At 47.1% G+C, this 13,503-nt stretch overlaps 1 protein-coding gene across 8 annotated transcripts in view; it reads left to right on the plus strand.

Annotated features, from left to right (window-relative positions):
* The window catches only part of YTHDC1 (YTH domain containing 1), a 397,408-nt gene that overhangs the window by 197,345 nt on the left and 186,560 nt on the right, over window positions 1–13,503 (plus strand). For 3 of the 8 annotated variants that reach the window (XM_033963055.1, XM_033963084.1, XM_033963064.1), the window contains 2 exons: window positions 9,512–9,601; window positions 10,036–10,089. The exons of 1 other annotated variant lie outside the window; for it this stretch is intronic. In XM_033963055.1, coding sequence (XP_033818946.1) covers window positions 9,512–9,601; window positions 10,036–10,089 — 144 coding nt within the window. The remainder of the gene's footprint in view (window positions 1–9,511; window positions 9,602–10,035; window positions 10,090–13,503) is intronic. 4 more of the 8 variants (XM_033963075.1, XM_033963102.1, XM_033963093.1 and 1 more) reach the window with 2 other exon arrangements.

The raw sequence follows: 13,503 nt of genomic DNA on the forward strand, positions 1-13,503 counted from the left end.
AAGTTGGGGAGGGCCATGGCATGATGCCTAAAAAGGGAAGATAACTTTCATCGAGTTTTGGACCTCAAGGTGCTGAATCGCTGCCTAACTGTCTCTTAGTTTCACATGGTCACCTTATGTTCTGTGAGTGTGTTGGTTCAGCCGGGAGAATTCCTCACAGCCCTGGACCTCAAGGAGGTATACTTTCACATCTCCGTTTGACCTCTTCATCAGCAGTTCCTGTGGTTTGCAGTCCTGGGTCAGCATTTCAAAATTAGGGCCATGACCTTTGGTCTTGCCACGATGGCAAGGACATTCTTAAGTTGATGGGTGGTAGTGGCAGCTTTTTTTGTGTCACCATGCGATCAGGGTGCATCCCTTGCTTGGATATCTGGTTGATCCAGGCCTCATCATTTTAGGATGGTTAGGCGACAACAGCGATTGTGGTTCAGCGTCTGTTGTCTTTGGGATGGGTGATCAACTTCGAAAAGAGCAGACTGATTCCCTCTCTGAGGTTAGAATATCCAGGAGTTCTGTTTGATACGCGCCAGGAATGGATTTTTCTTTTCGAGCACAGTTAGAGAAATTGCTTATGCAGACCAACTCGTTATCCCAGGACAAGCAGGCAGGTATTCTCACTAGTGGGTGATGTCATCCGACAGAGCCCCGATACGGACATCTTGCAAGCATGTCTTGCTTGAAGAAACTCAGAAGTTTCGAGATGCCCGCACCGCGCATGCGCCAGTGCCTTTCCGCCCGATGTACCGGGCGTGTCTCCTCAGTTCTTTTCTTTCTGCGGAGCTGAGAAGTTTATCTTCATTCTGCGCTGACTGAATTTCAGTTTTTTTTTGCCTTCTTTACCCGCGTTTTGGTTTATTTCTTTGAATTTCTTTCATTTTTACTTTCTTTAAAAAAAAAAAAAAAAAAAAAAAAGTTAAAATTATTTCTTCCGGCGGTTCGGCCGGGCCGGCCTCGTGGCTGCGGCCTAGCGCTTTCGACCTTGCAGCGTCGATTTTCCGGCCTATGTCCCGGCCAATCACCGGTTTTAAAAAGTGCAGCAAGTGCCAGTGTGCGATTTCGTTAACGGACCCGCATCGACGCTGCCTGCAGTGTCTTGGTCCGGAACACGTTCCGAAATCGTGCCGGCCTTGTTCCACGCTCACTGCGCGCTCGTTTAAGAGGCGTTGCTTGCTTTGGGAGTCGATGTTCAAGATGGAGACTGCCAAGGACCTGTCTGCTTCTACGTCTGCTGAGGTTTCACTGGCCCGCTCGAAACCTGCATCGACGACTCCCGCATCCAGCATCCTGAAGCCAGCATCGTTTACACCGGCTACGGCTTCAAGTTCAGCATCGGCGCCTGCCTCCGTCTCCTTGGTTCAGGTACCGCCTTCCACTGTCCCTCCCGTGGTCATCAAAGTGCCTAAAGCTAGCAAGCAGAAGCACTTGGCCACGAAGGACCGCGAAGACCGTGCAGGAGGACCCCCTTTCGGTGCGGATCCCTCCATATCGGCTTCGCTTCGATCCCTGCTAGAAGCTCAGTTTGTCGAGCTTATGCAGACTATGGGACCCCGGCTTATCGCCAACATTCAGGGTGACATCCCGGCACCAGTTTCAGGGGGCGGTCCGCCCCTCCCCCTCCTCCTCGTCGTTCGATCTCGCTGCTCGACGAGGGGGATCGGCGGAGGGCGGCGGAATCCTCCAGAAGGGCTTCCCTTCCTGATATGCCGCCTTTAGAGCCCATCACACCTCCACGACAACAGGGTGCTAGGGCGGCCCCTGATAATCGGAGTCCTGGGCATACTGCATCGCAGGAGGAGTTCTTCCGCACTCCATACCAGACTTGGGTGGCACTGCGTGAGTCTGCATCCTTACCACCTCTGCGATCCACCGCATCGAGCCCCATCCATTCCTTAGAGGCTTCAGGGGATCGTGCGATGCACAGAAGATCTCGCTCCCCATCCCGTCACCGGGAGGGGCATCGATCTCGACACTCATCTCGACACTCCTCACGCCATTCGGAGGTGTCTCCGCAGAAAAAGATGCAGCGTTTGGGATACTCATCGTCGGATGTATCCCAGCCGGAGGGACCAGAGTATGAGGAACCATCTACCTCCTATTCTCCATGCCGGTCTCAGCTCTCCCTGGACCCGGAGGCTTCCACTTCGTCTAGTCCGTCTCGTCGGCCGGCCTTGGCAGACCAACTGTCTTTCTCATCTTTTCTCCGACAGATGGCGGATGACTTAGATGTGACTTTTGACACTGGGTCTAAATATTCTAAAGAGTATTTGGATACTATGCATTTGCCTCACCCTCCGGCGGAGACTCTTCGGCTTCCTCTGCATAAATTGCTGGACCAGACTTTCATGCGCTGTTTTGAGACACCGTATTCCATCCCTGCAGTTCCCAGTAAGCTGGATGCTCGATACCGCATCGTTCACCACAAGGGGTTTGAGGGGGCTCAACTTTCTCATCAGTCCCTTCTGGTTGAGTCTTCTCTCAAGCGTTCTCACCCTTCCCAGGTCTACGCTTCTGTGCCTCCGGGCAGGGAGGGGAGAACGATGGACAAGTTTGGTCGACGTGTCTACCAAAACTCGATGATGGCGACTCGAGTGCTCAATTACAACTTTTTCTTCTCTTCATATTTGGATTTCTTCTTGCCGGTACTCCGCAAGTTCATCCCTTTCATCGATGCTCAGGCTCGTTTCCAGTTTGAGGAGGTGGTGGCGACCCTGTCCCAGTTGCGGCTGCAGCTGATGCAATCCTCCTACGATGCCTTCGAGCTCTCGGCACGTGCTGCGGCCTGTTCAGTCACCATGCGTCGCCTGGCCTGGCTTCGCACTATTGATATGGATCCGAACCTCCAAGACAGACTGGCTAATGTGCCTTGTGCGGGAGCGGATCTGTTCGATGAGTCTATCGAGACTGTTACTAAAAAGCTTTCGGACCATGAGAAGTCTTTTCAGTCTATTCTGCGCCCTAAGCCGAAGCCTCAGCAGTCTCGTCCCTCTAGACCGCCTCAAATCTACCAGAGGCGTTATCAACCGAGGCAGGCTCCCCCGGCGAGACAGCCTGCGAAGAGGCAGCCTCCACAGAAGACTCAACAGAAGCCTCAGATGCCGGCTGCACCCAAGGCTACTCAGCCTTTTTGACTCTCTTCCAGGGAGCATAACCGACGTTCTGTCTTCCCCTGTTTTTCCCATAGGGGGTCGACTCCACCATTTTTATCATCGATGGGAGTCGATCACCTCGGACCTTTGGGTCCTTACCATCGTAAGAGAGGGATACTCTCTTCATTTCCAACGGGTCCCCCCGGACCACCCGCCAAGAGAGTATCCTTCCAACTCGATGCAGACCGCTCTTCTTCTGCAGGAGGCGCAGGCTCTTCTTCGGCTTCGAGCCGTCGAGCCGGTGCCTGTAGATCAGCAAAATCGGGGGTTCTACTCCCGGTACTTTTTGGTTCCGAAGAAGACGGGCGATCTGCGTCCCATTTTGGACCTTCGAGTCCTCAACAAGTTTTTGGTCAAGGAACGGTTCCGTATGCTGACCCTTGCTGCTCTCTATCCCCTCCTCGAGCAGAACGATTGGTTATGCTCTCTGGACCTCAAGGAGGCCTACACTCACATCCCGATTCATCCGGCCTCCCGCAAGTTTCTCAGATTTCGGGTGGGACATCTACATCTGCAGTATCGAGTGCTTCCATTCGGCCTGTCCTCGTCTCCCAGAGTCTTCACAAAGTGTCTGGTGGTGGTGGCCGCTGCACTCCGAAACATGGGTCTTCAGGTGTTTCCATACCTCGACGACTGGCTCATCAAGGCACCGTCGGCTCCAGAGGTCATTTCGGCGACCTTGACTACAATTTGTTTCCTGCAGAGTCTGGGCTTCTAGATCAACTTCCCCAAGTCACATCTTCAGCCCACCCAGGCTCTCCCCTTTATCGGGGCAGTTCTGGATACCATTCATCTGCGAGCATTCCTTCCTCCTCAACGCATGGATGCTCTCCTTCTGCTCTGCCAGTCGGTGTCTTCTCGCCCGTCCATCTCGGCGAGACACATGATGGTCCTCTTGGGCCACATGGCATCCACAGTTCATGTGACGCCTTTTGCCAGACTACATCTCAGAATTCCTCAATGGACCCTGGCATCTCAGTGGACTCAGGTGTCCGACCCGTTGTCCCGTCACATTGTGGTCACTCCTGCTCTACGGCAGTCTCTTCTCTGGTGGATGACCTCTTCGAATCTATCCAGAGGTTTGCTGTTTCACTCTCCTCCCCACCAGAAAGTTCTCACAACCGATTCATCGAACTATGCATGGGGGGCACATCTGGATGGTCTTCGCACTCAGGGGTTCTGGACCAGTGCGGAACGACTCCATCAAATCAATCTTCTGGAGCTCAGAGCCATCTTCAATGCTCTCCAAGCTTTTCAGCATCTGCTTCACGACATGGTGGTCCTTATTCGCACAGACAATCAGGTCGCCATGTATTATGTCAACAAACAAGGGGGCACGGGCTCGGCCCCCCTTTGTCAGGAAGCTCTTCGAGTATGGGATTGGGCGGTTAGTCACAACACCTTCCTCAGAGCGGTCTACATTCAGGGGAAAGACAATGTCTTAGCAGACAAATTGAGTCGTCTTCTCCAGCCTCACGAATGGACGCTCCATTCCGAACCCCTTCATCAGATCTTTGCTCAGTGGGGAACACCTCAGATAGACCTCTTTGCAGCCCCCCACAACTTCAAACTGCCTCTGTTTTGCTCCAGGATCTACACTCCTCTCCGCCTCGAGGCAGACGCCTTTCTACTGGAATGGGGGAATCGCTTCCTATATGCGTTCCCTCCCTTTCCTCTCATTCAGAAGACTCTGGTCAAGTTGAGATCAGACCATGCCACCATGATTCTGATTGCTCCTCGGTGGCCCAGACAACCTTGGTACTCCCTTCTACTTCAACTGTGCAGCAGGGAGCCAGTACTTCTTCCAGTGTTTCCTTCACTACTTACTCAACATCAAGGTTCACTACTTCATCCCAACCTGCAGTCTCTCCACCTGACAGCTTGGTTCCTTTCAACATAACTCCTCACCAGTTCTCTCAAGCAGTGAGGGAGGTCTTGGAGGCTTCCAGGAAGCCTGCTACTCGACAATGCTATTCCCAAAAATGGACTAGATTCTCTTCCTGGTGTATTTCCAATGCTACGGAACCTCAGCGAGCTTCCCTATCTTCTGTATTGGACTATCTTCTACACCTGTCTCAGTCTGGTCTCAAGTCTACCTCTATACGAGTCCACCTGAGTGCTATTGCGGCTTTCCATCAGCCTCTACAGGGGAAACCTTTGTCTGCTCATCCTGTGGTTTCCAAATTTATGAAAGGACTTTTCCATGTCAACCCTCCTATCAAACCTCCTCCTGTGGTTTGGGATCTCAATGTTGTCCTGTCCCATCTTATGAAGCCTCCGTTTGAACCTCTCAACAAGGCTCCACTTAAGTATCTCACCTGGAAGGTGGTTTTCTTGGTGGCCCTCACGTCAGCTCGCCGGGTCAGCGATCTTCAGGCCCTAGTGGCGGATCCACCGTTCACTGTATTTCATCATGACAAGGTGGTCCTTCGTACTCATCCAAAATTCTTGCCTAAAGTGGTCTCTGAATTTCACAACAACCAATCCATCGTGCTTCCAGTGTTCTTTCCAAAGCCTCACTCTCACCCTGGGGAATCTGCTTTGCACACTCTGGACTGTAAACGTGCTCTAGCTTTCTACTTAGATCGCACAAAGCCTCACAGAACTGCTCCTCAACTTTTCGTCTCCTTTGATCCAAACAAGTTGGGACGACCTGTATCGAAGCGCACCATCTCTAATTGGATGGCGGCTTGTATCTCTTCCTGCTATGCCCAGGCTGGATTATCCCTTCCCTGTAGGGTCACAGCCCATAAGGTCAGAGCTATGGCAGCCTCTGTAGCCTTCCTCAGATCGACACCGATTGAGGAGATTTGTAAGGCTGCCACTTGGTCCTCGGTTCATACATTCACCTCTCATTATTGTCTGGATACTTTCTCCAGACGGGATGGACAGTTTGGCCAAACAGTGTTACAAAATTTGTTCTCTTAAGTTGCCAACTCTCCCACCATCCCATTGGGGTTAGCTTGGAGGTCACCCACTAGTGAGAATACCTGCCTGCTTGTCCTGGGATAAAGCAATGTTACTTACCGTAACAGTTGTTATCCAGGGACAGCAGGCAGCTATTCTCACGTCCCACCCACCTCCCCTGGGTTGGCTTCTCAGGCTAGCTACCTGAACTGAGGAGACACGCCCGGTACATCGGGCGGGAAGGCACTGGCGCATGCGCGGTGCGGGCATCTCGAAACTTCTGAGTTTCTTCAAGCAAGACATGCTTGCAAGATGTCCGTATCGGGGCTCTGTCGGATGACATCACCCACTAGTGAGAATAGCTGCCTGCTGTCCCTGGATAACAACTGTTACGGTAAGTAACATTGCTTTACTTCATCTCTCACGTCCCTGAGCATGGGACTATATTCTAGTGTTGGGTTCTGTGATGGCAATGGAAGCTGTTATCTGGGCACGGGCTCACATGCTGCTGTGGTGTCTCACATGCTGCTGTGGTGTCTCCTCAATCACTGGTCACCAATGTCCCAGAACTACAGTGTTTGCTTTCAGTTCCATTGGAGGCTGACCAGGACCAACCTATCCAGGAGTGTCCCATTTCTTGTGCAGACCTGGGAGGTGATGATACCAGATGCCAGTTTATATGGCAGATTTTCACAGTCATAACGCAATGGATCCAGGGGAATGGGAGCTGTCAGAGGATGCCTTTCAGCTGATCAGTCAGTTCTGATGTTGTCTGGGATATGATCTGATGGCTACTATGCGAGATGCCAAGGTGGGATTCCTTTTTAAGCCGTTGGAAGGATCCAGGCAGACTGGGCCTCGATGTTCTTCCTCTGCCTTGGCTGACCAATTCTCTGCTGTATGTGTTTCTGCTATGGCACAAGGTGGGTGGCATCTCGGCTGGATCCGGTCATCATGGTGACTCCGGATTGGCCTTGGAAGCCCTGGTTAGTGGACAAAGTCCAGGTCCTGGATGGGCAACCTCTATCTCTGCCCTCTAGACTAGGGGTGTCAAAGGCCCTCCTTGAGGGCCGCAATCCAGTCAGGTTTTCAGGATTTCCCCAATGAATATACATAAGATCTATTAGCATACAATGAAAGCAGTGCATGCAAATAGATCTCATGCATATTCATTGGGGAAATCCTGAAAATCCGACTGGATTGCGCCCCTTGAGGAGGGACTTTGACACCCCTGCTCTAGACGGTTGCTCCGTGGTTGTATTGATGGATGATCCCTCTCACTTTGGCCTTAAAGCCTGGCCCTTGAAAAGTTGATGTTGAGACACAAGGGCTACTCAGATTCAGTGATTACGACATTGTTGCAAGCTAGAAGGCATTTCACGTCAGCTTCTTTTGCTAGGGTGTGGAGGACCTTTGAGGCTTGGTTCACTGAGGCAGTGGTGTCTCCTCTTTTGGTCTCGGTATCTCAGATCTTGGTGTTCCTCCAGGGGGGGTCTGGACAAGGGTTTGTCCCTTGGTTCACTGAAGGTGCAGGTAGCAGTGCTGGCATGTTTTCAAGGTCAGTAGTAGTGGTCTTCCTTGGCTTTGTACCTGGCTGTGGTTCCATTCTTGAAAGGGGTGAGCCGGCTTCAGCCACCTCTCTGATAGGTTTGTCCAGCGTGGAATCTCAATTTGGTTCTGCGGGCTTTGCAGAAACCACAGTTTGATCCTCTGAGATAGGCATCACTCAAGGTTCTCACATTCAAAACTGTCGTCCTGGTGGCAGTTGGCTCAGTGCATCGGGTTTCAAAGTTTGTCTTTCTTGTCGTGACCCCTTGTGATTTACTGAGGCGGGAGTGTCTTTATAGTTCCCTCATTTCTACCAAAGGTGGTTTTGGTTTTCCATCTTAATCAGGTGGTAGAGCTCCCCTCCTTCTGGAGGCAAGATTCCGGGGACCAGTTCGAGAGCCTATGGTTCCTGGCTAGATATTTGGAGGTTACTAACGTAGTTCAGCAGTCAGAGACAGGTGGTATGTTCTCTTGGGTGGACACAGAAGGGGTTTGGAAGTGTCTAAGCCCACGATAGCTGAAGGGAAAAAGTTACCGCAATTGCCTCAGCATATTTGCTGGTGGGGAAGCTTCCTCCAGGTCTTCTGTGGGCTCATTCGACAAGGCACATTATCTCGTCTTAGGGCAGTGTTTGCCTTGTTGCCAGCGGACATCTGTAAGGTGACTACTTGTCTTCGCTTCTTTGTTAGACATTACCGAGTGGATGCAGATGGCTGATTCTGGGAGTGGGGGGAGGGATCAATGTAAGTAGCCGCTCCAGTTACCCCCATCTCAATAGGGTCTGCTTTTGAACATCCCACTGGTCTGGAATAGTGGGAAGCGTACTACGAAAGGAGAAATTAGGTCTTACCTGATAATTTCTTTTCCATTAGTTCTTCACACTTTTCCAGACTTTAGGTTATCTACTGTATGGAGCTGCAGTGCAGCCTTGCTGTTTGGCCCTTTGGCTCTGTCTGCTTTCACAATACAAAAAAAAGGAAGAAAGTTCTTGGAATGGTTGCTAGACTCTTGATTCCCGATTTTACTCTGCTTACCCGTTAATACTGAGGAGCTGTAAGGATGACTAGGACCTATATCATACAACTCTTGTATATTTTATCTCCACATTTGGGTTGATGGACATAAATATCCCACTGGTCTGGAATAGTGTGAAGAACTAATGGAAAGAAAATTATCAGGTAAGACCTAATTTCTTCATATTAGGACCCATTCAGTTTTTAGATGAGCTCTCTAAAGCTCTAGTATGTGTTAAAAAAAATAAATAAAAAAAAAAAAGCGATCACCCAAAATAATAGTGTTGGGAAAGTATAACTGAATGGAACAGGTCTCCTCCATTCTCAATCTGCTTTAGTTAAGTGGTTACCCCTTTCTACTGCAGCCCTACCACTGTGAGCAAACCACCTTGCTTCCATGGTGCTCCATTTTACTTTCATTTTGCTAGGTCAGACTCTCTCCATAAGCCACTGTGTCAGTGCTTTCAAGGGCAGAAATTTATTTAAAAGGACAATCTAACTGAGGGGTTTGAGTTAACATTTAAAGTTATTTTTATCTTTTGGGGATTTTTTCCATCCTGTCAACAGATGTGGAAATGTGTGTGGTTTTGGGAGGAGGGATGGGATCCTTTCATAGAAGAGGTACAGTGCAAAGCTAGTTCATAGAGGAAGTATAATACTTAGTGCTTGTTGCAACTAGTGAAGTCTTGAGCTGCCCCATAGTATTTTGAATATAGTAGGGTGTAGTGTGGTATGTGGGAGACCTTGGAAAACAAGTGACTTGGTTAGTGGTGGTAGGGTGGCAAAATGGAGAGGGATACGCAATTGGGTTTAGTGGAAGTTGGGAAGAGTTCAAGCCCATACCAACCTTTGAAAACAAAATAAAAGCCACTTATGTTATCTTTTCACATTTTCTAGATCAGAAAAAGAAGGAAAGGAAAAGGGCTAGAGGTATATCTCCAATTGTGTTTGATAGAAGTGGAAGTTCTGCATCAGAATCATATGCAGGTACTCTTTCCTTTTATGGCTCCTTACTTACAATGATTTCTTCCACACCAGTAAACAAGTCTTAGAGAAATAAAATTTTCTCAAGTAGTAAACATGTGTTTTCCATATTTTCAGTGAGAATATATATATATATATATATATTTTGTGGGGGGCAGATAGTGGCATTTTCCTATAATTGAACTCTGTGCGGCTGTTGCTTATGAACCTTTTTATCTGCACAGTTTTTCTCCCCTTGGAAGAGGATTCAGTGACTAATTTGGAGTTGAAACTGGTTTTAAATTAGATGTGACAAACACTTGTGCCCATTGAGCAAGGTTTTGTACGTGTGGGTATGCACCAGATTTTGGCAATTTCAGATTGTACCTGATGAGTGTATGCATTGCATCTTGTCTCTGAATGCTCAATCTGAATAAATGTACTTTGGCTGAATACAGGTTCAGAAAAGAAGCATGAAAAATTATCATCTTCTGTTCGTGCTGTTCAAAAAGGTATCCTTTAAACTTAAATTTTTTTATTTTTATTTTAGTTTTTTCGTACTGCTTGCCCCACCATAAAAAGAAGAGGCATTATTTTACCCCTCTTCATACCCATTTGTTGTTAGATAATGTTTCCACATGTACATCCCTTGTGTTTAAAATATGGTATAGGAGTAGACAATCATATAGTCTTAAGTCTACTCAAGAGTGCAGTGAAATTGCTTCTTGATCTATATGAAAAGGTTAGCATTAAGGTATTTTACAACAGCAGCATGTTAGCCGATATCATCATCATCTTTTTATTTTTATATTTTTTTTTTTTGGCTAACAAAAAGTCCTTCTCCACATCGACAAGCAAGATTGAATCAGGCATACAAGTGGTTGATGTGATCTGCCAGCACTGGGACAGAACAACTCTTACCTGAACTGTGAACTAATAACGTTCTGAGCATGCCCTTCCCACATGTAACTGTCACCTCAGACTTCCCTTGTTTCACTCTGCTCTGCTGAACAAATGCAGAAATAGTTCTCCTTCACAAATGTTTGGAAAAGAACTTGTCTTGCCTATGCTGTCTTCATTGTTTTTTCTTGTATTTTGTTTACTTTTAATATTTTTCCTAGTTTTCTTTCAAGATTTAATTTTTTTTTTCTCATTGCAGAATTATGGTGCAAGCCAGTCTGGGATTCCATGCCTATCTCACCTGTGAAAGAGTAATGGTCTGGGTCCCACTCATCAGTAAAACAGTTGCTATCTATGTGAAAATAGATCTGCCAGAACTAGGAAATACTTCATTTGAATATACTATTAGTGAGGCTGAGAAGCATGTCCTTAAGATGGAGTGTGTTCAGCACTGAAACCAGCTGGTCCTGCAGACTTTTCCTAGAAAGTGCCTTATTCCCTCATGCTGGCTAGAAGAGCCTCATTTCCGGGGGTGGGGGTGGGAGAAGATCCACTTAGAGCAGGTGCAGGTCTTAGCTGAGATTTCTCAACCGAAGATGTTTTATTCCTTAATGCTGACATGCTGGGTCTACACAGCAACTATTATCCAAAGCACATAGCTCCAAGGGGGTATCTAAGTGTTTGTTTCTCAATGATGGTGCTGCTCTGAAGTACAAGAAGCTCACTACTTGCTCCGCTTAAGAAATCCCATTGTCCTCTTTCCAGCACAGTCGCAGGTTCGACAATGGCTTTTGCACAACATTCAACATACTCTGTGTAGATACTGCTCATAAATATGTGCTGTGAGCAGCTCACCGGAGACACTCCTCTAGGACAGCATATGGGTGTATGTCCCCTATTTCCTCTGCCTGCGCTTTTCACCACCTTCTAGGCACAGCCACCCTGTGCAGGTAGCCTCAAAAATCCAGTGTACAAAACATTAACCTGCACGCCAGTCTTGGTTACAGGGGCAGATGTTTTCCTCCTCAAATTCATTGCCCCTACAAAACTAATCATATTCCTGTATACAAAAAAATAAGTGATTGTGTAAAAGGTTACTCCAGAGATATTCCAAGATTCATTTAATTTAGATCCATCTCAAGTTACTTCTCAAGTTTGTCCACCCAAATTACCCAGTATAAAGGAAAAACAATATCTTGTCAGGATCTGGTAGTTCATTGTTAACCTCCATTGGATTTAAAGTTAAAAGAGCACTGTTTACCTCCATCTTATTTCTCAGTCTTCTTTTATACAGTTTAGGAAGGTCATGCAGATCTAGGCTGATGTCGCTTTTTAAGGAGATGACCTATCCACTAGTATAATTTCAAGCCTGTCTCTTCCTCCCTACAAGAAATATCACATTATAATATATATTAGACTTATGCAAAAGACGGCAAAGTACCTTTTTTTCTGCTCCCAATAAGAAACCAAACCAAGATCAGATGTTGTTAGGTTTGCTAAAATTTATTGAAGTTCTGAAGAATATAGTTGCAGTTGTGAACCCATGCCATAAAAAGAGCAAATTTGCATGTTGGCAGATATCAGCTTCATACTTTGTCCTCATCGGAGAGAAATAAATCATCCTGAGTAAACATCTCCAGCTCAGTCCAACCAAACATTAGCTGACTTTTTCCATCCAAGCTAACCTTCTTGTGCTTATATAAAACTTTGAAAGACTGCAGAGGGACTTAAAATGCCAATAGAATTAAACTTTACAGCCCTCATGATGGATCGTGGAACTCTTATCTATCCCAAATGATTCCCTTTTATTCCTCAGTAGTGCCTTCGTGTACTTACCAAAGATGCTTCATGGAGAGCTTATTTTGGTTATAACAATCGGTACACTAGGTCAAGAGTGGAGAGACTTCTCTACATTAGTCATTTGGAGCCAAGAGTAATATTTTACTGTTTTGGGGTATTTGCATGCCACCTTAATCAGTACAGATCTGCTTAACATATGAAAGACATTATTGTACATGAAATAATTTAAACCTCTTAGATCTACTGCCTACCCAATTTGTCAAGAATCACAAATTTGACCTAGTTCCCATTCTGCTGCTGATGGTAAATGATCATCTGGAACAAGACTTTGTTCCCTGTACCTGGAAGGAGGTGAGGGCTTCTCCTATGCAGGCCTGAGACAGATAAATTCATTATTTTGCCCAATATCAAACTCTTCGTTGCTAGAATTAACAAAGTGCCTAGGTTTTGCTCAACTCCATTTTCTGGAGAAAATCAAATGTGTTGCATCTAAAAGACTTCTGTTATGACTATAGTAGTCTGTTAAGAACATAAGAATTGCCGCTGCTGGGTCAGTCCATCGTGCCCAGCAGTCCGCTCACGTGGCAGCCCTCGTCAAAGACCAGCGCCCTGAGACTAACCGTACCTGCGTACATTCTGGTTCAGCAGGAACTTGTCTATCTTTCCCTGAAGGGTGTTTTCCCCTTTGACAGACTCCAGAAGAGCGTTCCAGTTTTCTACCACTCTCTGGGTGAAGAAGAACTTCCTTAAGTTCATACGGAATCTATCCCCTTTCAATTTTAGAGAGTGTCCTCTCGTTCTCCCTACCTTGGAGAGGGTGAACAACCTGTCTTTATCTACCAAATCTATTCCCTTCAGTACCTTGAATGTTTCAATCATGTCCCCTCTCAATCTCCTCTGTTCGAGGGAGAAAAGGCCCAGTTTCTCTAATCTTTCACTGTACGGCAACTCCTCCAGCACCTTAACCATTTTAGTTGCTCTTCTCTGGACTCTTTTGAGGTTCATCTCCTAGATGTAGGAGAGATGCACTAGTGGTTCTAGATCCCTAATGGTTGAGTGGACTATAATGTTTTAATTCTGCATAGATGACACTATTAAATTGGTTTAAGCCATTTCTGGGTAGTTGAACCTTTGGGAGTGATTTGCAGTGCAGACCTATCTATTTCATTATACATTGTTGTGAGGTGTGCCACAGGTTTGTTAGCCCTGCTTTGTTCAATCCCCCA

This window comes from Geotrypetes seraphini, chromosome 1, assembly GCF_902459505.1.
Source record: "Geotrypetes seraphini chromosome 1, aGeoSer1.1, whole genome shotgun sequence".
NCBI lineage: Eukaryota > Metazoa > Chordata > Amphibia > Gymnophiona > Dermophiidae > Geotrypetes > Geotrypetes seraphini.